Raw genomic sequence first — 21,011 nt, 5'->3', positions numbered from 1 at the left:
TTTTGCGGTACGCGGGCCTCTCACTGTTGTGGCCTCCCGTTGCGGAGTACAGGCTCCGGACGCGCAGGCCCAGCAGCCATGGCTCACAGGCCCAGCCGCTCCGCGGCATGTGGGATCTTCCCGGACCGGGGCATGAACCCGTGTCCCCTGCATCGGCAGGCGGACTCTCAACCACTGCACCACGAGGGAAGCCCAGCATGATGTTTTTAAGGTTCATCCATGTTGTAGCACACATATGTACCTCATTCCTTTTTATGGCTGCATAATATTCCATGTATGGATATCCCGTAATTTGTTCATCCATTTATCCCTCTACAGACATTTGGGTTGTTTGCACCTTTTGGCTATGGTACATAGTACTTAATTCTTCTATAAATGTTTGGTAGAATTCACCAGTGAAGCCATCTGGTCCTGGACTTCTCTTTATTAAGAGGTCTTTGATTACTGAGTCAATCTTTTTACTTCTTATAGGTCTGTTCAAATGTCCTGTTTCTTTTTAAGTCAGGTTTTGTGATTTTTTGTGTTTCTGGGTAATTAGTATGTGTTTGGAAATTTGTGTGTTTCATCTAGATTGTCTAACATGTTGGCATATAATTGTTCACTGTACTTTCATTATCCTTTTTTATTGCTGTAGAGTCAGCAGCAGTGCCCTTGCTTTCATTTCTGATTTTAGTTGTTTGCGTCTTCTCTCGTTTTAGTCAGTCTAGGTTAAGATTTATAAATTTTGTTGATCTTTTTAAAGAGCCAACTTCTAGTTTTGTTGATTCTGTTGTTTTTCTATTCTAGTCTTTTTTTTTTTCCCCTTCTGCTAGTTTTGAGTTTAGTTTGTTCTTTTCCTAGTTCCTTAAGGGGTAAAGTTAGGTTATTGATTTGAGATCTTTTTTTTTAAATAATATACGTGTTTACAGACAAATTTCCCTCTGAGCACTGCTTTTGCTGCATCTTTATATTTATTAAAATATAAATTTTATGTTTTATTTTTGATTACACTCATCTGAAAGTACTTTCTAATTTCCTTTGTGATTTCCTCTTTGATCCACTGGTTATTTAAGACTCTGTTGTTTTATTTGCACATATGTGTGAATCTTTCAGTTTTCCTCCTGTTATTTCTTTCTACTTGTGGCCAGAGATGATACTTTGTGAGATTTCAGGGTTTTAAAATTTATTAAGACTTGTTTTGTGGCCTAATATATGGTCTGTACTGGAGAATGTTCCATGTGCATTTGAGAGGAACGTGTAATATGGCAGGGGGGCAATAAGCAAAAATATCTCAACGCTTTCCTACTGAAATTTGGCAGTAAGCACTCACCTAGTTGCTTTAAGTGTTTGATTAGCTTCCAGAGTTAAAAAAAAAAAAAAAAAGATTCTGCCATTTTTTGCCAGCTTAATCGTTGCTTCAGTGGAGGGATCAACTCTTGGAGCTTCCTGAAGTGCCATTTCCATGACGTCACTCCCTCTACTTATCGTTTTTTAGATGCTCTTTAAATCTAACAATTAGGCTTAGTGGCTACATTTTCCTTATGATCTGTTTGCCATGGTGCATTTAATTGACTTTTGGTTCTTGCCTAGCTAAGTGGTTTCTAATATTTTGCCTTCTATAAATAATATTGCAAAGACCATTCTTATACAAAAATATTCATGCAAACTCTGATAATCGCTTTAGGAAAATTTTCCAGAAGTCAAATAACTATATAAAGTACCTATTTTAGCCACAGCATTCTGCTAGGTAGAGTGTGAAAGATGTAAAAATGATTGAAATGTACTCCCCTCTTTCCAGGGGTTCACGGTCAAGGAACTGAGCTCCTACAAACATAATTCCAATGGGAGGCAGAAATAATTCCATGTAATATCTTGATAATCGATCAGTGTAATTTGTACAGAGTAGGATTACCTGCTTTTACATAATATCTTTGAGTGCCAGCCCTCTGGCCCACTATGATGGAAATATTTTTTCTCTTGTAGAATGTTATAGGTAAAGTTAGGGAAAGAGAACACTGGCTGGATTGTATATACTTTCTGTTTTATTTCTTTCCCCCAGTGCAGTGTCACTTGTGGACAGGGATACCAGCTAAGAGCAGTGAAATGCATCATTGGGACCTACATGTCAGTGGTGGATGATAATGACTGCAATGCAGCAACTAGACCAACTGATACCCAGGTAAATTTCCTTTGTCAAAATCAGTTATTGGCTTTGGGCACTGATGCCAAAACTTCCCAGGAGCTCAGTCAAAACTGAAGTCCTTTCCTAGTTAAGTATGTAGGTAGAGGAAACAGTAGACTAACTAAATTGTTCTGGATTTACTTATTTGTTACATTCTTGATCTTATATTTTGATGTACCAGTTTTGTTCTTCTCTGCTTATTGGAATTGTATGTAGGCTTGATTCTGATTCTTACTGGGTGGCAAAGGTTGACTCTTTGGGCTGGTTTTCTTGAACTCATATTTTTTTAATGATTTCAATGTAGGGTTTGGCAAATAGTATCATATGTTCAGGCTGCATGTGCTGGAGCTGGCTTGTTCTAGCTCACAAGCGATGGTTGGTAAATTTTCAGAAATTTTGCAAGCTGGTTATTAAATTCAGCCATTATTAAAAATTGAAAATAAAAACCTATAAATAAATAGATGATATTAAAAATTAAGTTGAGAAATACTCACTTTTCCCTTTCTAATTATTTTCCTGTAGTTCACTCTCATTTACATTACATTTGTACGTATTTGCATGGCGGAAATACTGTAGTGGTGAGCTACTGCACATCCCTTTTTAACTCTGTGTTCATTGATATCAAGTTGGTAGCTTGAAATTGGCCATGGTGAGAGTACTTACACCACAGAAATCAGTAGATGCTGTAATTCAGAGTTTAATTGATTGTTGTATTGATTGTTTAGACTCAAAAAAGTGAGGGAACAAATGTTAATAATGCAGACTAAACTTTTAAAAGTCTTGTGTCTGCAGCTGTTATGTTGTAAACAGCATAAAAAAATAAGGAAATATTTTGCTGGTACTTGAAAATTATTTGCTGGTTCAGCAAAGAAATTGTTCATGTCATCGGGTGAGTGAGCGAAGTTCTGACATACATCTTCATTGTTCCTCTTTCACGATACTCTTAAATGTAAACAAAATATCAACTGACATTCATGTCAGACCTACACTTGTCCAGCAACGACAACCATCGCTCAGCCAGAGATTCAAGAGTTCAGCAAAAACAACAAACGTATTCTGTAAGAATCAATGGCTCTATGAAATTTAAATTAAAGAATTGTATATTTTATTGTTATTTGTAAATTTTATGCTACACATTCTTTATACCAGAAAAACTTATAATAAACAAGCATATATATACACACATAGGTGCAGGTAATATGTGTGTATGTATATATGTATATACACATACATATCTGTACACACGCATAAGCACGCCTTGTTTCTTGAGAGAGCTAGTTGGTAATCATTCACCAGCACACTATTCCATGTGGACCTTGATTTTGGCATCATTTGTGTAAGGAGAACATGTAAAGAGAAGACGGGGGTTTGCAGATCAGCTTTGCTAATTGCAGAAGACAGGATTTGAACCCAGACTACACCCAGAAGTTATGCTCTGAGGCCCCATCTGGCCACTGTACTGCCTCGGCTCTGAGTGCCCTCAGTCTGCTACTTGGCAACACGTGTTGTTGATGGATGCAGAGTCTCAAAAGAGGAAATGCATATGGCAGTGTTGTTCATGCTGTCATTGCTGATCAGTTAACCAAACACCGCTTGTGACTTGCGTCATCTTTATTTTTTTTATTGAAATGTTCCAACCCACTGCATGATAAATGCCTGGGAATTAGCTGCGACTTCTAAAGACGCAGAATGTAAGGCCTTAGCGACTCCCTTAGAGATTCACAACATACGTTTCTAGGTTATTCAGTAATATCCATGGACTGACTGTAGGGCAGCTCTCGCAGCTGCAGCATGTGAATAAATTTTTCACTGTGCGACAAGTTCCCTGTGCCATTCTTTGGACCCAGGCAGAGGAATAGGCAAGGTCTGAACCAAATAACAGAATTTCCTGTTCAGTTGGTAAACTTCCTAAAGTCACTTCCGCACTGAGCCTCCAGCACTTTGCACTGTGCCTGGGCATCCTGGGCATTTAATGGGTATGTATTTAATCCAAGAACATTTGATAACCACTGAGGCTGGGAATGATTGTGAACAGGTGTGTACTTCCGATTTCCCATTTGGAAATCTGGGAATATTACCTACGCATGGATAACCTCAGTCCATCATAGGAATTGCCTCTGAGTCATTGGGGGGTGTGATATAAATTCTAGGCTTTGTGATATTGAATACACCTCTTGTATCTAGAGTTGACCTTCTTTGGGGCCTCAGGAGCTATCTGCAGGTACACTCGGAAAGCAAGTTCATGGTTAGCAAAATCTGATTAAGAAGTGAATTGAAATGTAGAAGCAGAAATTGGCCTGCAGAATGTTTCAAAACATTAACAGTTAATCATTTTAGAAGGGTATGCTGCTCTTTCCTAAATTGTGTGTCATTTTACAATACCTTCTTCACACAAACAGGTAAATAAATGTGGTTTTGTATTAAGGCACCCACAAAGGGACTCAGATTATATCCCATTTCACAGTTGAATTTGTAGTTGGGGCTGAGAGGTGTCACGTGACTTGCCCCAAATCACCCAGAAGTCTGAGATCTTAGAACTCTTAGTCCTTATATTTGTATATGCCATGACTGAAAGGTAACTTTGGCTTTTTCTTCCCGTCCGCGTCTAGGACTGTGAATTACCATCTTGTCACCCTCCCCCCGCCGCCCCGGAAGCAAGGAGAAGCACACACAGTGCTCCAAGGACCCAGTGGCGATTTGGGTCTTGGACGCCAGTAAGAACGGAAGAAGTAGAGAGGGTGGGAGGGAAGGCAGACGTTCTCTGACACGACTTGAGAAAGTAGGTTTCTATCCAGTGAGTGACTGTTTCAGATAACATTTCTGCATTGTTTTATTCCAACACCCAGTGCTCAGCCACTTGTGGAAAAGGTACCAGGATGAGATATGTCAGCTGTCGGGATGAGGATGGCTCTGTGGCTGACGACAGTGCCTGTGCAACCCTCCCTAGACCAGTGGCAAAGGAGGAATGTTCTGTGACCCCCTGTGGGCGGTGGAAGGCTCTGGACTGGAACCCGGTAAGCAAGTGAATTCTTTGGAATTGGGAGAGGACTGGGGGAGCTGTAAGGAGGACGACTAGTTGTGGGTCCCCAAGGTCAACGGGCACTGTTTTAGAATTGGACATGGTTGCGAGATATTCTTCTCCGCGTATGTGCAGCTGGTATGAATCTTAGCCAGATGTGCAAGAAATGCACATTTTTAAAAAATGTGTAAATCAACTTACAACCCCTTAAGCCCACATCCTGTTGGGCTGGTTGGAAAATGCAGTCTTAACTGAGCCAAGTCACATTAGAATGTAGTAGGCTTGTGGAGTACCAGAAGTAGCAGGGAGAAGTGGGGGGAGTAAGGGGAGGGCCTCAACTTGCATCTGGGTGCCTCCTGCATCCCGTGGTCCCTTCAAGTCCTGTGCCTCTGGCTTCCCTGCCGAGAGGGAGAAGTAGGAACCCTCAGGCAATGCTGGGGACCCAGCCTCCTGTGCACACCAGGAACCACCTGTGGACTTTTATAAAAGTAGAAAAAAAAAAAAAGTAGAAAAACCTTTGTGTTCAGGTAACTCCTGCTTTCTGCCTTGCAAAAGTTCCCGAGTCCAGGAAATACAGAGCTTAGGACAGGTGAAGAGAATGGAGATGAATATCTCAATAAATAACCATAATACATATATGAAATGTGAGAGCTGGATTCAGAGAGAGCTGTGTAAAAATCCAGACATTGACATTAACTGGCTGCATGACCTTGAGCAGTCTGGTGTTAGTCCTTGAACCTCAGTTTCTTCTGCTCTTAAAAGAGGCCAAAAAGAATATCTACCTTATAAGGCTGTTGTAAGGATTATTTGAGATTCTGGCTGTTAAACCCTTAGAACAAAGAAGGTGCTCAGTAAATGGTAGATAATCCCACTCTCACGCCCTGAGCTTCCAAACGGTACACACGTACATCTATCAGATCCATCTGTCTACTCACCAGGTATTTAGAAAGAGCAGTGACTGACAAATAAGAAGGTCCTTGCCTTTATGAAGATCATTCCAATGGCAAGTCCAGTCAATGAGCAAATAAAGGTAGAAATATATGATATAGCACCAGATACTGATACATACCAGAAAAAAGGTCCAACACAGTAATGGCAGAGAGAAAGGGGTGATGTGCTTTTAGACAAGGTGGTCGGAAAAGGCCTCACACTGCACTGAGCAGGGCTTGCACAGAGTGAAGCGGTGAAGCACATGGACATCCGTGTTGCACAGCAGAAAGTAGAGCAGCTGCAAAGACCCTCAGACGGGGGTGTTCTTGGCCTGCTCAAAAAGCATCCACAAGGCCCGTGGGGCTGGAGTGCGGTGTGGAGAGTGATAAGAGATGTGTCCAAAAGGTAGCCAGGGCTTCTCTGGTGGCGCAGTGGTTGAGAGTCCGCCTGCTGATGCAGGGGACGCGGGTTCGTGCCCCGGTCCGGGAATATCCCACATGCCGCGGAGCGGATGAGTCCATGAGCCGTGGCCGCTGAGCCTGCGCGTCTGGAGCCTGTGCTCCGCAATGGGAGAGGCCACAGCAGTGAGAGGCCCGTGTACCGCAAAAAAAAAAAAAAAAAAAGGTAGCCAGTGGCCATGTCATGAAGGGCCTACTAGGTCAAGGTAAGGACTGTGGACATTATTCACAGTGAATTGGGAAGTCACTAGGTGAATGACATGATCTGACTATAGTTTGCAAGGGTCATGGTTTATGATATGTGGATAACAGGCTTGGGTTGGGAGGAAGGTGTCAAGATTACAAACAAGAGCCCAGCTGAAAGGCCACTGCAATAGTCCTGGCAAGGGAAGGCGGTGGCCTGGACTATGGAGGTGATGGCAGAGATGGTGGGAAGTGGCTGATCGGGATGTATTTTGCATACTGGGCCGACAAGTCTTCTCCATGAAAATGACCATGAGGTGGGAAGAAAAGAGACGGGGAGATGCCAGGGTTTTGGGCCTGAGCGACTGGCTGAACCACCCTTTCTCTTTCTGAACGTCCAATGTAGTGCTCCGTGACGTGTGGGCAAGGGAGGACCACCCGGCAAGTGGTCTGTGTCAACTACAGTGACCACGTGATCGATCAAATCGAGTGTGACCCGGATTATATCCCAGAAACCGACCAGGACTGTTCCATGTCACCATGCCCTCAGCGGACCCCAGACAGTGGCCTCGCTCAGCACCCTTTCCAAAACGAGGGTTATCGCCCCAGGAGCGTCAGCCCTAGCCGCACCCACGTGCTCGGAGGAAACCAGTGGAGGACTGGCCCCTGGGGAGCAGTGAGTATTCCCTGAAGCCTTTGCGAATTTGCTTTCTTCTCTTTCATTTGATGTAGTGCTTGGAGGGAAACAAACTAGAAACACCTCTGGAGCATATTTATGTCAGAAGGGATTGACACTGTGCATTTTCATTTGTTGAGGTTAATTGCAGTCCCAGAAGAGGTGTCACTTGAGACAGTCTGCCCGCACCTCTAAGCTACCTTAACTGCGTGGAGGGGAGGGGGTGTCACTGCTGGATGATTTGATCAGACAGCTTCCTGGAAGGTAATGTGAAGCTGTGATGATTGATCCTGGAGGTGGCAGGCAGCTCTTGCCTGAAGGAAGATTAGAAGGGCAGAAGAACTTTTCTGAAAGGGAGTTTTTAATGAAAGTCATTTTCCTTCTTGCTATCTTCCAGATGAGTGTAGTCTTGAAGTGTCACAATTGCTCTGCCATTTGTAGTAGTAGATCATTGTCTTGGATTAGGAGAGAAGGAGTGGGCTGGGTAAAATCTGTGCTTAGAGGGAAAATTCCATACCTGAATGGTTCAGCACAGGCTTTAAGGAAAGATGCCTCTGTTTGATCCAAGGACTTGTACTTTCAGATTTTGGTGTCTTTGGCAGGTCCCCTCTCCTCTTTGAGCCTGTTTCCTCATCTGTAAAACAAAGTTAACAGTAACTCCAACTTTCTTGAGTTGTCGTAAGAATTAAATACAACGATGCAAATAAAGTGTTTTACACTCTGCCCACCATCGTGAAAATTTAATAAACGTCGACGACTATTTTTACTGTTATCATTATCTTTGTCCTTCAAATTAGGAAGACCTTGACAAATAATATTTAGCTAGCATTCAAAGGAAAAATATGCTCTCGAAAGTTTCAGAATTTTTATTGAATAATTTTCCAAAAAATAATTTTATTGTGGAATACTGGACATGTCTAAAGGAACTTCAGGAGGGGTAAGGTAGCAGAGACCCTGGGGAGGTATGGGGAGTTTGGTGTTTATTAATCACTCACGAAGTCTTTTTAATTGTTTACTATTCATTTCCTTCTAGTACTGCTCATTGTGTTTAATTATTTCTGGACTAAAACGCATTAGAAGGAACCTGTCAGTTTCCCACCATGGTTATGTTTCAATAAATTAGGTTTACTTTCCTGTGAATGCAGATAGCCACTGGGTGTTTTCACACACTGCACCTGTTGGTTGTAAGCAGAACATCTGCCTGGGACCTTCACCACCTCATTCTCCTCCCTTACTTCCCACTTTGAGGCTTCCTTTGCCTGGGTTAGAAGAAATTTGGGTTCTGAGAAATTAAAGGGTGATCAAGAGAGGTCATCACTGAGTGTCCCATGATTTTTCCAGTGGAAAAAAATCACAACGCAAACGTGTATTCTAATGATAACACTAGAACTTAAAAAAAAAAAAAGGGCACTGAAAGCTATTCTTGTTTAGGACTACATTTGTGGATAATGCATTCCTTTAAGATTGAATGATTCTGCCCTTGGGCAGAGTTCCCAATTAGGGAGGATTAGGTAACCTTTTTGCAGCAGTGGGCAATACCATTCTTCTCATTGTGCCTGTTTTTTGTTTAGGGATTTTTTTTTTTTTCTAAGTTAAGTGAGGCTGAAGGTGGACAATGTGATTTTTCAGCTGTAGGCTGACGTGCCTGACTTACTCCCAGGAGAGTGTGGCATGTGTATACATCTCTGCGTGGTTCGGGATGCATGGTTCTTCCTGCCTGCCACAGCAGGAAAGGCAGCAAAGAATCATGAACACTAGAGAATGGGAATCTAACGTTTCCAGTAGTTTCTGGAATCAGAACCTCATTTTACAGTATGTTTTTGCGTAAACCTGAACCTTCTGTAAGTTTTTTGGTGTGTTACCAACTAGGGGTCTCTGTTTGCAAGCAAAAGAAAAGGAATTGATTCCTTCAAGGGAAAGCAAAACAAACAATACTGTTCATTTAGCCCCAGTAGAGACTGGGACCAGAACATCTTTAGGGATCTAGCTAGGGGTTGGCAAATTTTTTCTGCAAAGGGCCAGGTAATAAATATTTTCAGCTATGTGGACCATGCAGTCTCTGTTGCAGCTAACCAGCTCTGCTGTCTTAGCACAAAAGCAGGCATAGACAATATGTAAACACATGGAAATGGCTGTGTTTCCATAACACTTCAGTTATAAAAACAGCTTGCAGGCCAGATTTGGCCCCCAGGCCAAATGCCAATCTCTGATCTCTAGATGTAACAGTATCTACAGTATAATTTCTTTTTTTTTTTTTTTTTTTTTGCAGTACACGGGCCTCTCACTGTTGTGGCCTCTCCCTCTACGGAGCACAGGCTCCGGACGCGCAGGCTCAGCGGCCATGGCTCATGGGCCCAGCCGCTCCGTGGCATGTGGGATCTTCCCGGACTGGGGCACGAACCCGTGTCCCCTGCATCAGCAGGCGGACTATCAACCACTGCGCCACCAGGGAAGCCCCAGTATAATACATTTCTTTAAGGAGTTTCTGTCTTAATGAACCCTTTTCAACTCTGGACCACCCTTGAGTTGCTCTGCTCATGATTCAGATTCCCAGGAAAGTCTGACTGGCAGCCCGTTCCTCTTACTCCTTGATCAGGGAAATGTAGAGCATCTTAAAACACAGTGCCACTAAGATGACATCCATTGGCGGAGAAATGATTCCTTAAAGGAAAATTGGGCTGCCAGGTGTTAAGGGGAAGTATAGTAGGCAGATAAAAATACCAGATGTCCATCATCTCTTGCTTCCCTAGTGGCCATTCTCTCTTGTTTTGTTCAGTGTGGATGATAGGTACAGGGTTTGTTCGAAGAAACGTTTACCTGGGAAAATATGTCATCTAAAGAGGACAGGAAAATGGTTAAAATAAGTCCAGAGTGAAATTCTGCAACATGAGAATGGAACTAAGAATCCCTGTTAATCAAAAAATGGCAAAATTGGACCTGGAGAAAGATGATATACAATACGTCACCTGTGTATGGGAGTATAAAGACCCAGGCAGATGCTGGGTTCAGAACTGTGCAAGCACAAGTTCTAGACTGTATGGCGGCAATTGCTTGACCCCCAGCTGAGCGCTATATCTGTTTGGTCAGATTCTCAATAGGAAGTATCTGACTGGTCACTGGGCAGCCAGTAGATTAGTTGACCTTGGATTTGTTATCCTTCCTTGCTCCACTCAGCCATATTGAAGGGAGGGTAGCATGTGGTCTATGGAACTGTTGCTTCTAGAAACTCTAATTGGATCAGGCAGTAGATCCTGTGACCAGCACTATAGGATCGAATAGGGATACAAGTATGACATTGATCCCCTCTGAAGGAGCTTACCATTTTATTGGGACAATAACACAGGTGACATAATAAACAAATAATACAAGATTTTATTATCAAAGGAAAAATTCAAGGGCCAAAATATATATATTCCAAATCTGTTTACAATATGGAAGGTCCTTCCTAATGTTTTAAATTCTGGTCCCCAAACAAAGCTGATTAAAATAATAGTTCTCTGTGTTTCTCACATAATAAGCTGTTTAAAAGTAGAAAACAAATATTTTTAAGTTTCAAGTGAGTATATCAGAACCCTCAGAGAATAGAGGTAGGATTTTTGTAAATCAAACATTACCGGGCTTCCCTGGTGGCGCAGTGGTTGAGAGTCCGCCTGCCGGTTCGTGCCCCGGTCGGGGAAGATCCCACATGCCGTGGAGCAGCTGGGCCCGTGAGCCATGGCCGCTGAGCCTGCGCGTCCGGAGCCTGTGCTCCGCAACGGGAGAGGCCACAACAGTGAGAGGCCCGCGTACCACAAAAAAAAAAAAAAAAAACACCTAAATATTTGCTCAGACAGAATTCATAAATCTGTTTTCCTGCTCTACATTTAAAAATTAAACTCAGTATTTTTGAAAATCATTTATAATTTGACCAGCATAGGCAGGGAAATTGAACTGAAGTCCAGTACAATAAGCAAAAAATAAACATTTTCACATCTTTATATGGAAGAAGCCAACCAGCAAGGAGCAGCATTTATGGGTATTTTGAAATAACACTGGTTTGAGCTGGGGTTTGATAGCACAAATCAGCCATTGGAACCCGGAACTCAAAACAATGTTGCAGATGCAGTGGGAGACTTGATAATTCCTGAGAATCGGATTGCTTGGAGGAATAGATGGTTGTTTTACAAGCAAACAGATTGTACAAGTTAAGGGTCAGAGTGAAGGAGACTAGCAAACACATCGGGTTTCAAAAGATAAGGAAATTATGGAAAGAAAAAAACACTCAAGATGTAGATAAGTAAGAGAGCTATGAGAAGCTTGTGTGGGAAATTAGCTGAAGGGTGAACGTAATTCTATGACAACCGTGAAAGGGAGTAAGCAGTTGGCTCGTGCACCTGAAGAGAGGTCTGTCAATATGGAATTCAAGTTCACTGGGGAATAAAAATAAAGAAGGAAAACAAATCTTGCTACCGTTAGCCTCCGAAGTAGAGGCTTTTGCCACGGGAGAGACAGGAACGTTACCTGCAAGGAAATGATATGTAAGTGACATTCCGTGATGCTTTCCTTGGGTAATTGAAGGAGTTAGTACAGTACAGAATTGCCAGTTCAACAACTGGCAATTCCTGAATCATGTGATTTGACCCCGGTGTTGAATGGGAAGTTAAATGTTGTTTCTAAATAAGCGCTTGCAGTTTTGCAAAGAAGAGAATTTCCCAGTAGACTGTGGTGTCAGTCAGCACGTCTGTACCTCTCAGAGATGCAAAGGATGAATAGGACAGCTTTGGAAATCCCAAGACATGATCACTCATTAGGCATTGATGAAACACCTGCTGAGACCTAACCTGCTCAAGGGGGAAGCCGTGTTTCTGCCCTCCAGGTGTTGCTAAGACGTGAACTTTAAACAGCCCCACGGAAGGGAGGTTCTCAGGATTGCTTTCTGTTCATTGTGGATGACTTGAGAATGGTTTCTGCCACATTTGTCTCTGACCCTTCAACAGCTGCTTTTTGTGTCCCTGAGATGGAGATCGAGGTAGGGATTAACCTGTTGACTGATGTCTGCTGTGTTCAGTGTTCCAGTACCTGTGCTGGTGGGTCCCAGCGGCGTGTTGTTGTGTGTCAGGATGAAAATGGATACACCGCCAACGACTGCGTGGAAAGAATCAAACCCGATGAGCAGAGATCCTGCGAATCTGGCCCTTGCCCTCAGTGGGCTTATGGCAGCTGGGGAGAGGTGAGAGCAAACTCCACTTATACATCCTTTGGGAAAAAACAAACACCAAACAGTGTTATTGTTCATAGTTTATTTGAAGAAAAGAACTAGCTCTAGTTAAAGCTTCTTGATTTCAGGTTAACTAGGAGAACAGTCTTAATTCTGGACTATTTTTAAAGTGCATTTATTACCAAGTAGAGACAGCTTGACTACATAGGAGAGAAAAGTTAGGAAAGAATGCAGATAAATGCTACTTTAAATTGTTAACCTCTGCTGATTAAAACATGGGTGCTTTTAAAGTGATTGAAAATGTGTGTTAAATCAGTGAATGGAAATTTTGCCATCTTCTTCATAGTCTTGGGGTGTTCGTGATGCACCCTTGTTCCCATGGCATCGTGTCTCCTAATATTTCAAATCCCTGATGAACCAGAATGAATAGGAGCTGCTGTTCCTATCAAAGGTGATGCATTTTAATTGTAGAAATGAATAATTAGCTGTATAGTCTCAAATAATAAAATTCTTCAGCTGTTACCTTTTAAGAATTGCCTGCTATGACCAATGAAAGGCAATAGAATATTTGGAGCAGACAAAACTGGGTCCCATTCCCAGGCCTGGCTCTTACAAGCTTTGTGGCTTTAACAAATAATACAACTTTGCCGAATGTCTGTATTCTCATCTATAAATGGGAATAATAATGGCACTCACTTGACAGTGTTCACATCTATTATATGAGATAGTGCGTGTCAAAAGCCTAGCCCATAGCCTTCAATCACAGTTAACTGCTTCTATAATAATGATCATCAGTATTATTACTCCCAAGAATACTGATTCTCATTAGCATTACTATTATTATCGAATGGGGTTTTGAGCCACTATCATGTAGGACTTAGATGCTTATTGTTTTGTAGTTAATTAACAAAGAATATATCTCTCTACTCTTGAATCCACAGGGAGAACCCATATTTAGAGTTTGTTGAGTTGTTCTGTCTTGACTGTAAAATTTATAAAATAACACACGAGGATTAACATCGTGGAGACTCCCCCCACCCCGCCAAGAGGGGAACAAAGACACATGAGATGGACGGGCATGTTTGTCCACACCCCTGGCTAAACGAAATCACGTGTCCACATTTCATGCTTTCATCCACGTAACCTAGTAGTCATAGGCACTCATAACGGAGAGTTTGTTAACTTGCGGTGATAATACGTCATTCTGGAGGGCTTTGCTGAAAGGCCGGAAGGGGAAGTCAGGTTTGGAGACGTGTGTATTGTGGGTTTCCCAAAACTCCTCATAAAGTTCTGTCCCGTGGGGCCTGTGCTTAAGCTTCTGTAATTGGATAGAAGCCAGGCGAGTACACGCATTTGCTGGGATGCTGGCTGTCAGCACAGACCAGATCATTCCAAATTCTGTGGGAGATCTGGCCTTGACACAGCAGGGGAACAGTCAGTGTTCCTGGATGTGAGCACAGCGGTACTGTCCAAGAAATACAACTTGTTCCTGCCTCAGAAGTGTGGGTCTAGCCAACAGTCAGAACCTTATCCAATGTTCCCACCACACTGTTTACTCATCCTAGGGGAGAGCCATCATTATCCTCAGATTCAGAGATAACATAAAATATTTGAACGTCAGAAAGGTCTATGGAGACTAGAGTCACAGAATAGACAAAGGTTGGTGACAACTTCTTAGAGGTTGCCAGAAAATAAAACCAGCTGAGTCATTATTTCCTTTATTTGGTACTGAGTAGTTTTTAGATTTTTGTTTCTTTGATTTTTGGTTTTGAATACCTCAAAAAAAGACTGTAGTCTTATCCTAGACACCTGCTGTTGAGTTGACTTTGATCAAGTGAAACTCTCTTAAGCTCAGTTGCCCCATATATAAAATGTGGCAAATAATTACGCTCTCCTCTTGATGAGATAATATATGTAAAAGCACTTAGTGCAGATGAAGAGCTAATGCTCAGTAAACAGTACCTCCCACGGAAGTAGAGGGCTCCGGTCTGCTGCGTATATTACTTTTGGTAACTCAGCTTCTTTCTGCCTACAGACTTACCTTGCCTGATGCTGTGATAGAGTCTGGCTAAGACGTTTTTCTTACAGGGGAAGAAAATTTGCCACTGGCTCTTCAGGCAAAATAACCGCAGCCTTCCTTTTTCTTCTTCCAGTGTACTAAGCTGTGCGGTGGAGGCTTGCGGACAAGACTGGTGGTCTGTCAGCGGCCCAGCGGGGAACGGTTTCTAGATCTGAGCTGTGAAATTCTTGACAAGCCTCCAGATCGAGAGCAATGTAACACACATGCTTGTCCTCAAGACGCTGCATGGAGTACTGGCCCTTGGAGTTCGGTACGGCCCTAACTATTCATGTTTGTTAAGCAGAATATGTAACTAACATGCCCAATTCCAAGGTGTTCTGGGTCCCTCCTTTGGGACAGATAATTATCCTCCTCACAAGGGCATCCCTGAAACTGTGCTATACACAGTCTGCTATTTTCTTCATATTGACATACAACAGAATTAATTTTTTTTATGAGATTGCCAAAGTGACTTTACAGGTGACTTGTACCTCAAACACGCCTTTGCCAATGCCCAGAAGTAGCATCCTTTCCTATAACTAGACTGTATATATTTGTGTGTGTGTGTGTGTGTGTGTGTGTGTGTGTGTTTTAAGAAAGTAAATAACTCCGTGCCGTTATTAAGCTCCAAAGTGATTTAAGCCGACAACTCAAAAGCAGATATTCTTTCCTTTTCTAAGCTGGTAGTTTTGACTTTGGTGGGAAGATACCTGCTTATTGAGGCCAAAGCAATTTTTGATTCAGAGACTATACCTTGCCTCTCTGTGACTCGGGTACAGCTCTCAACACAATCACCAAAAAGCTTGTGCCCACAAAATTGACTGAAACCATTTGGAAAATTCAAAAGTGGACTCAGTGACCTGATGCCATTCAAGGCATCTGAAGTGTTCTCTCTTCTATCAAGACACAAAGCCTGTTTGAGACCATTTTTTGCTTTGGTCCTAGGCTTCGTTTGCGATCTACTTTTAAATGACATTGTGAGACAGATTCGCCATTGTAAATACTATGCAAACTTCTGGGGCAGCCCTTGGCAAACGGAAGGATAGGCTATGTCAAAACGAGACTGTGGCTAAATTGTGCCATAGGTATGGAGTCATTAGGGCTGTTTCATGTAAATAGAGTAAACATTCCTGTGAATACATTCATTGCACTGAAGCTGAATTAATATTATATTAAGTCATATCCAAAAGCCTTTTTTATTCCATAGGGTTCTGAGGAAAAGTCTTAACCATTCCTAAAACCAACTAAAGAGCAGATTGACTGACCTGACATGGCTAATACCTGTTGACACTTCTAAGAGTCAAGGGTTTCAGTGTCGAGATTGTGTCTGCAGGTAGAACTCTAGCTGTATAACTACTGTACTTTGTATTAAGTAGAAATCTAGAAGTATTTAGAGCGTTCTGTCAACTGGTACTATTCAGCTGGGCTCTAAGGATTTTATTCAAGGGCATTTCAGATGTATTGTTCACCCAGAGTATTTCGTCTGCAATACTGGCACTCTCCCAAAGTGAACATTTTGAAAAAGATCAGAAATAACCTTAAAATATCAAGAACATCTTCTGACATTCCAGCTTCCCTAAGTCACCTATTACGTATTATTTTTCATGAAATTTTCCCTCTTGAGCCCATTATATTTTCACCCCTTTTCACTCAGCCAACACCAATACCACACTGGAGTATATCTCAAAAAATCTAGTAGCTCTCTAAAAAGTTGCGTTTCTTTAATATTGACCAAAAAACATCTCCTAACCCTCAGAGGGTATGTGTGTGTGTATACATAATATAATAATAATATAATATTATACACTACATATTGTATATAATATATATACAATATATATTATACAGTATATATACATTAATTTCCACAGCATTCTCTTTCTTGAACACTTTCTAAACACAGCTTAATTTCTTTTTACACCGGATCCCCACCCTCTCCCACAGATATTTTAAGAGCTTAAGTGCTTAAATTTTAAAATACGATCTGCTCATTAACTGAAGACTTTACGTTTTTCTTATTGTAGTTGTTCTTGGGCCTGCACATAGTTTTCTGAAACACACAGATAAGAAGAAGAGAGAGAGAGCTTCTAAATGCTCTGTAATACACAGGAGCAAATACACAGATTTTGAAAATATTTTTGCTGCCTATGCGATTTTAATGTTTCCTTTGTAAAGTGATCATTATTCAAATATATATTCAAATGCCTCTGCAGCCTGGGAGCAAGGCCACTTCTACAAGGCTTTTTATTGTGATTTTTACAACAACTAAATCAAAAGCGTTTTATTTAAATAGATTCATTTGTAACATATTACTTAAATTATGTGTGTGAGGGCAGCCTTTTAGATTCTTACTGTAGGATTTGGATTTTACTTTTATGTTGACTTTTTTGATGCTTTGGTACAATTTCTTAGTAATTCTAGATTGAAGCATACCTCAGTGAATTGTGTTAACAGCCATAAAGCCACTTCTATGGTGCTTCATCTTTGTAACTGAGAGTGACATTAACAACAACAAAAACTGTATTCAAGGTGCTAACATGTTGCTTTCAAGAGAAAGTGAACTCGATTTATTAGAGACCAAGGGTAGCCTTTAGTCCCCCTCCGGCCTTGTTGCTTTCTTTCCCCAAGTACTCCCAAGCTGGAGATAGTGTCGAGAAGCAGCTATTGCTGTGTGAGTCTTTTCCAAGGTCAAAATGAAGATAGGCTAGTTCAACAGTTGTTACCAAGGAGCAGTATTTAGGAGAGAAACTGCAAATGGCTGTTAGCGTGGTGCCCAGGCTCTCTAAAATGAAGCTTTTGTGAATGTAGGCTTCAGGTACTCATTTTAAGACCCTTAATTCTGGCTCAAGTCACTAGAGATTTAGAATCGTGCTTGTGGAAAACACCTTCCCCAGATTTCGTCTTTTCTGTCCTCTTTGAACGTGTCCTTGCACTCTGACTTGGTAATGTTTTATTTTTGAAATAAGGTTCTTAACACTGATTTGCCTATTGCACGCACACATCCCGTGACTAGAGGGATAAATTGGAAGGAGAGCTGTCAAACTGTAGTGGGAAGTGGGTTAAAAAATCTGTAGCATTCTAGAGTAAGCTGCTTCAAGATGAAATCAAAAAGGTTGCTAGGTGATGTCACCTATCCAAGATGGTCCCCCAGCCTTCCCTTTTGCATTGCCCCATGCATCTGCTTGCTGATTGCCTTGGAGACCATGGTTCTCCTTAGGAGAAATTGCTTGTGTGAGTTTTTCATGCCAAAACCTAAATGTGTTCTCTGAGCCTTGCTTTAGGTGCTTTGGAATAATGCCTGTCGACCCGAATAATGAGAATTTATGAGCTCACGAAGGAACTGTGCTTTTGTTTCTGCCTGGCCAACTTATGAATTTGTGTCTACCTCATTTTCATATTAAAGTTTGCAGCTTCTGTAGGTAGGAAGAGAAAATGTCTGACATCAGTATTTTATCACCTCACCACATCTATCTCTAGCAAAAATAAAGATTGTAAATATCACTACCATACTTTCCGAATACATTTTAAGCAGCCAAGCCTAGTATTATCTGAATATTTTGAGCAGTACAGATTTCTATGTGTTCATATAATAAAGCATATTTATTTTTTCCATGTTATTTAATTTTACGTACTATGTTTAAAAATCAGTGTTTATCAGCAGACTGTAAAGGCAAATAGGCTGTGTGCTTAGAAATGCATGTGTATGTTTCTTTTGGTTTTAAAGACACGTTTTAATTTTGTAAATCCCCTCCAACCTGTACCATCCTCTCCCAAATCTGAGTTAGCCAAGTGGCAAGCTTTATGTAATTGGATAGTTCAAAATGTGTATTTTAGGGCTTCCCTGGTGGCGCAGTGGTTGAGAGTCCACCTGCCGATGCAGGGGACGCGGGTTCGTGCCGCGGCCCGGGAAGATCCCACATGCCGCGGAGCGGCTAGGCCCGTGAGCCATGGCCGCTGAGCCTGCGCGTCCGGAGCCTGTGCTCCGCAACGGGAGAGGCCACGACAGTGAGAGGCCCGCGTACCACAAAAAAAAAAAAAAAAAAAAAAATGTGTATTTTAAAGGGATACTTTAAAAAAAATATTTCTGGATTGGAAATGATGCTTAGTGATATAAACAAAAACATACGAGGCCTAATATTTTGTTGGGTTTTTTTCTTCTCTAATACTGTTGTCCTGATTCATTGAGTCTCACCTATGAAATATGAATACTCCATTTATTGAATTTGTAGATAATGCTAAGGCATAGCCAGAAGACAAAACCAGTGATTAGGAGAAATGGTTCTGAATATGTCAGAGGAGCCAGGTACAGGAAAAAGCTCACCTAATGTGCATCAATTTGATCATACCTTATTCTTCGTGTTCAGATAACTATAAAAGACTTACAACATTTGTCAGTTTTGTTATTCGTTCACCTGCAATACATTTCAGAAGCATTTCTTATTAAAGAAAACATAACGGTAACTTGAAAGTTTTAAGAGAACCTGCACTTTTCAAAAAATGATAAATCATAAAGATGACCTCAGATCTTTGCTGGTTCCACTCCCCTGCTGAGCCTCCATTTTGCACTGTAGTTTGTTATGGTAACTGGGGGGGGGAAGGACCAAAATAAGGGAGTCCCTGTATGCATCTGAGGGTTTTTTTATGAGGTGCTGAATAAGATAACTTCTCCAAAGCAGGTGATCGTAGCTAACATTTACTGAGTATTTACTATGTACCAAGCCAAGTTAAGCAAATCTGTGTCACATTTAGCCCCCATGTTACCCTGTTGAGAGAGGTGTTTTTATGAACCCATTTGACTGTGTGATAATGTACTTTAGCGATACAACTTCAATGTCAGTATACCTTTTTTTTGTTTTTCTCCCCTGGGAGAAAGAAGGATTTATAACTCGTAGCCAGTAAGGAGAACACCAGGGGTCTTTTCCAAAGCAGTGTCTCCCAATGTCCTGTTTGTTTTGGTAGAAAGAAACAGCTCATGTTCAGAATGAATTTTTTAAACTCCTGCTTATATTCAATAAAAGGATATGCCTAAAACTCACACTCCATCTAGACTCAACATTATTTAGCTAATACTGGCATTGCCCCTTTGACTCCAGCAATAGAAAATCTAAATTTATAACTTTTACTGGTAAATTCCCACAACCGGCAGCTATGAACACTTCAAACAACTGATTATGTTTAGGGAATGGCAAAACATCTCTCTCTTTTATTTTAAAAATATCATAATAGCCAGATTCGGAGGATGATATAAAGATTTGGGCTATAAGGAATATCACATCAAATGTGTATGCATTTTTATATAAATATAAGATATTTTTTTCTTTACTAATGAAGACAGATCTTAAACATACTTCTAGTGTCTTTTAAGAAAGAAATAAGAAACACATTATTTGCCTCTATCAATATGGAGTGTAAAAAATAAGATAGGTTTTTTTTTTAATGAAAACATTATGACATATGAAATTACAGAGTTTATTTGAACTCAGGGTAGATTAAGACTCTATAAACCACTCATCTCACATGTGCTCCAAAAAAGCAAAACACTGGGCTGCATCTGTTTCATTGGAGATAAAACTTAGCTGGACTTTTTTTTTTTTTTTTCCCTCCGTATTTACAGTGTATGCCTATCAGAGATTCTGTTCCTGCTTTCTGACAGCTGATATTTCTTGATAGCTTGACAGATTTCTGTTTTTACAGCTTAAAAAGTCCAAAGGTGGGGATGGGGGCAAGGGTAGGAGAGACGTTAGACCCTGAGAAGGAGTGAAGGTCCTCCCCCCCGACTCAGGTCAGCGAGTTGCCCTTTTGGAATGGATAGGAATGGAAACTTTGGAATGTGGAGTGGGAGGTAGAGGCTGAGTCCAAGTCTAATTGGCTGGGAGGGAATCCTGATTATTAAAGGCAGTTGAGGAAGATTTATGAGGAGGGCGTAAAAGACTGTGGGTCATTCCTTTCAAAAAAAAAAAAAAGTCATTCATTTTTCAGCGAATACTTGTTATGGGCCTACTGGGGGGCTAGTCTGTTCTGCATGCTAAGGATACAGCAGTGAACAGTCAGAGCTATTCATTCTAGTGGGGAAAGAGAAAATTTGAACACATATAGAACTGACAATTTTTTCCTGGAAGCCTCACTACAACCATAAAAATACAAATTGCTATTAGGATATATATATATTTGCTAATGATCTTTGTTCAACCGATATAAATTATTGATCTCGTCTTTTCTTTTAAATGTGCAGTTGCTCCATAATTTTCAGTGATAAATGCCCTCTCGCTGATGGCATGGAACCTTTCAAAACCTCCTGTCAGGAAATACGCTTCTGTTCACCTTTACG

The 21,011-nt window shown here is 41.2% G+C and overlaps 1 protein-coding gene across 1 annotated transcript in view; it reads left to right on the top strand.

Moving 5' to 3' along the window:
- Nucleotides 1-21,011, top strand: part of ADAMTS9 (ADAM metallopeptidase with thrombospondin type 1 motif 9) — a 169,921-nt gene that overhangs the window by 76,230 nt on the left and 72,680 nt on the right. The window contains exons 23-28 of the mRNA XM_024746320.1: nucleotides 2,039-2,158; nucleotides 4,771-4,875; nucleotides 5,008-5,175; nucleotides 7,158-7,427; nucleotides 12,475-12,636; nucleotides 14,778-14,954. Of these exons, the coding sequence (XP_024602088.1) occupies nucleotides 2,039-2,158; nucleotides 4,771-4,875; nucleotides 5,008-5,175; nucleotides 7,158-7,427; nucleotides 12,475-12,636; nucleotides 14,778-14,954 (1,002 nt within the window). The remainder of the gene's footprint in view (nucleotides 1-2,038; nucleotides 2,159-4,770; nucleotides 4,876-5,007; nucleotides 5,176-7,157; nucleotides 7,428-12,474; nucleotides 12,637-14,777; nucleotides 14,955-21,011) is intronic.

The sequence above is a fragment of the Neophocaena asiaeorientalis genome, unplaced genomic scaffold (genome assembly GCF_003031525.2).
Source record: "Neophocaena asiaeorientalis asiaeorientalis breed wild unplaced genomic scaffold, Neophocaena_asiaeorientalis_V1.1 scaffold251, whole genome shotgun sequence".
Lineage (NCBI taxonomy): Eukaryota > Metazoa > Chordata > Mammalia > Artiodactyla > Phocoenidae > Neophocaena > Neophocaena asiaeorientalis.
The sequence above is the reverse complement of the archived record's forward strand: the minus strand, read 5'-3'. Positions and strand labels throughout refer to the sequence as shown.